The 3,505-nt window shown below is 32.2% G+C and overlaps 1 protein-coding gene across 1 annotated transcript; it reads right to left on the reverse strand.

Moving 5' to 3' along the window:
* Positions 1-1,342: 1,342 nt before the first annotated feature.
* Positions 1,343-3,232, reverse strand: LOC122273706 (mRNA export factor GLE1; the record flags this gene model as incomplete). Its single annotated transcript, XM_043057731.2, is given in 2 exon segments — positions 1,343-1,605; positions 2,951-3,232. Coding segments are annotated over 2 exon segments (350 nt in total), but the record flags the coding sequence as incomplete, so codon positions are not given.
* Between the last annotated feature and the right edge of the window lie 273 nt (positions 3,233-3,505).

Below are 3,505 nucleotides of genomic sequence, written 5' to 3' on the forward strand. Positions count from 1 at the left end.
TAGATAACATACCATACAGCAAAATTTTATAATTGTAGGATCTCGATATGAATTTGAATATGCAGTTTAAAAACAGAATAGTTGAATTCTAGTTGAAATTATTCTTTCAAAACTAAAAAAATACTTACCAAGAAAACGATAAAAATTATTAATAATCTGCACAAATGAAACTATTTCAAGTAGTTCGGATGATTCTTTATTGTTGTTTTCCGTATTATATAGATACAGAAATATATACTATTCTATAAAGAAGAAGAATATTCTATAACTACTACAGTTCTGTACCTTCTGAAGTCACTTAATTCATTGGAATGACGAAAGCAGTGTTGACTTTACTTTAATTTGTAATGAATTGAAGATAGAAAAAATTATTTTACCATAATACAAACATCTGTAACAGCAAGTTATCATGAAATCGGAAGTTATGTTGTTGGTAATAGAAAGGTAAAAATTATTGAGGAATTGTTCTTCAAATGCTTGACGTGTTCTGCTTCAATGTTTGGCATGTTCTGGTTAGTTTTTTCAAGTTCTTCTACCTTTTCCTTGGGGAAATTTTGCTAAGAAAATGGCGTCCGTCATTGCCAATGGTCATGATGGAATTAATGCCCTATATTTCCAGGCTTCCGCTAGAGGGCGTACTCAAGTGTTGCGATCGCAAATTGATGAAGGTCTGGGAAACATACCTCAGGAAGATACAGAGACATGCCATCACAATTTTGATCCTCTGCAGAAGTGATAGCTCCTCCGCTCCGGTAGCCCGACGATCTGTGTGAGAAGTCGAGCACTTTACGACGGAGCACGAGGATCTATACCACACAACAATCTCGGTCCCTACACAAGCTTATCAAAGAGGTGACCCACCCGTTTACTGGGAGCGGCCAGTGATGCTTGACTTCAGTATTCAACTGGGAACCGTGTCTTTACGATCTGATCAAAGCCATATTTTTCTTTGGAACTTGTGTTTATGTAAAAGAATGGAGATCAAACTCTCGAAAAATTATATTCGCCATGGCAGATGATAAAATCATCAATGAAAAGTGACTGAGTTAATTCAACTGTTTTTTTTTTAATTATTTATTATGGGTTTAGATTGCAGTTATTTCTTTTTTTAAATAAATAAATGTAATAACTAAATTTACTTGCTACAGCAAAGAGGTCGCCCACCCGTTTACTGGGAGCGGCCAGTGATGCTTGACTTCAGTATTCAACTGGGAACCGTGTCTTTACGATCTGATCAAAGCCATATTTTTCTTTGGAACTTGTGTTTATGTAAAAGAATGGATATCAAACTCTCGAAAAATTATATTCGCCGTGGCAGATGATAAAATCATCAATGAAAAGATGTATATAACGTTGTCTTTCCTCTTCATATTCTTGAATAGGTTGTTCCATTTCAGACTGCAATTCAAAAAAGTGTACATCTGTCATACTATGAATAGGCTTTGGTTTTTCTTTAGTGCTATCCTGTTTAGAGTTAGAAGAAGGTACTTCAGTTTTCACTTTTGAAACTTGGGTAGCATTTTCAGAAATAATAGCAGGAAATATACCAGGGCTGATAGACACTGATATTTTTGTTGAGTACTTTGATATGCCATCTAACACTTCCTGAAAACACAAATTGACACAATTATGCATGGGGATTCAAAACTTATATTAAAAACCTGATTATTTTTTAAAGGTTAAGCAAATAGAACTTTTTGAAACATTATGAAAATCATTTTTAATTTAAGTTAGTTTGCAAAAAAAATTTTTTTATATATTTTCTCAAAATCCATGCTTTTTTATCATTCCTCAAACTTACAAAAAAACACCTCTGAGTCCGTAGTTACTTACCTTTTTCAAAAGGACTTTTGTTTACCAATTGGTTAAAGGTTCTTAAATAAGTAGAGCACCATAACTTTGTTTAAAGGATTCAGCCAAATGACAATTTTTTACTTCTTAAGATGCATGTTTTCTTCAATTCCTTCTATTCTTAAGTTATAAAATTCTATTACTATTTTAATTATATTCAATAACGAATGAGTCTAGTGAAATTTTTACTTAAGCACGTGAAAAATACATTCTCATATACTTTATTAAGCATAGTCCCACACTGGATTGATGATATAAAATGCTTATGAAGCACCTTTGGCTGCCGTTGGGTAAATACTTTGATCAGCTCACAAAGGGATGTCTGGTTTACCTGCAGCTCATCTATTACAGCTGGGGAACCATCCCCTCTGCAGAGGATCAAAATTATTATGGCATGTCTTTGGAACATCCTCAGGAATGTTATCTATACAGTTGCTAAAAGCCTATTAAGTACTATTACTCAGTAAACACATTTTGTTCTTTATTGTTGCATAAGAAATGCTCTAGCTAGTTTTTTACTATTGATACGATGCTTGTTGTCCTTGCATTTTATTTTACAAAAAAATATTGTGAATAAAAGGAAAAAATGAGATTTTATGATATTTTTACAGACTTACAAAATTTAGAGTTCACTACAAAGTGAAATAGGTAGTATTATATACAATAAACCAAAAAACGCAATTAATTTTCTCTTTAAGTAACCCGACATATTGAATAATCCTACATCTAAATTTATTTATGTATGAAGATTATTTCGAAACAGTTTAATATTCAAATAAATAAAATATAAATAAAACTTTATATTTATTATTATAAAGATACGTGTGCGATGTTTGAATGAAAGAAACTTTAATATGGCGCATATTGTTTATTTTCTCTATTATCAAAATTTCAATCAGTATTGAAGAATGCATATCTATACAAATAAAAATAATATTGCGCATCTGAAAATTTTATTTTGTTAACTGGGAGATTTAACTGTAGCAGAATAACCACCAAGTCTCGGAAACTTCCGGGCAGTGGCCCTTCTTAATAATGAATCGTGAAATAATTAGCAATACAATACAATAAGAATATTGTACACACATCAAACACTCACTTTTGTACGGCCTTCTTCTACCCAGAATCTGTCGTATTTTAATTGCCCTTTAGAAGAATTTCGAAGAGCCAATGCGACGTCACCCATTTTTTATATAAAATGTATTAAAAACAAAATTTCAGAATAAACCAGAATTATTTAAAATAATATTAGCTGACACATTGTTTGTTTCAGCAAGTTTAAATTGATTACGACATGAGTTATGTTTGTGTATGACAGTTGTTGATTTTGAATTTTATTTAATATTTACTGTATTTGCTTTAGACTACCTCTTTCTGCTACGCTGGCGGTGTTGAAATCGATTAACATTAAATATATTATGAATTTGCTTTTAGCTTACTTGCAGTATGCTTATAGTAGCTTAGCTGGGAGCCTTGTCGTTTAGAGGTTTCTAAGTAAATACTGCTAAAAAAACTATTCGCGATCGCAACGAACTATGGATGGGTGGTCTAATGTAAACAATAACAAGCGTCCTTAAACCGGAAGAAATTTAGAAAATTTCCGGTGTATCCCTCCGCTTATGTTAGGCTGTTGCTTGGCTGACCGCTTTTTTAA

Source organism: Parasteatoda tepidariorum, unplaced genomic scaffold, assembly GCF_043381705.1.
Source record: "Parasteatoda tepidariorum isolate YZ-2023 unplaced genomic scaffold, CAS_Ptep_4.0 HiC_scaffold_7180, whole genome shotgun sequence".
NCBI lineage: Eukaryota > Metazoa > Arthropoda > Arachnida > Araneae > Theridiidae > Parasteatoda > Parasteatoda tepidariorum.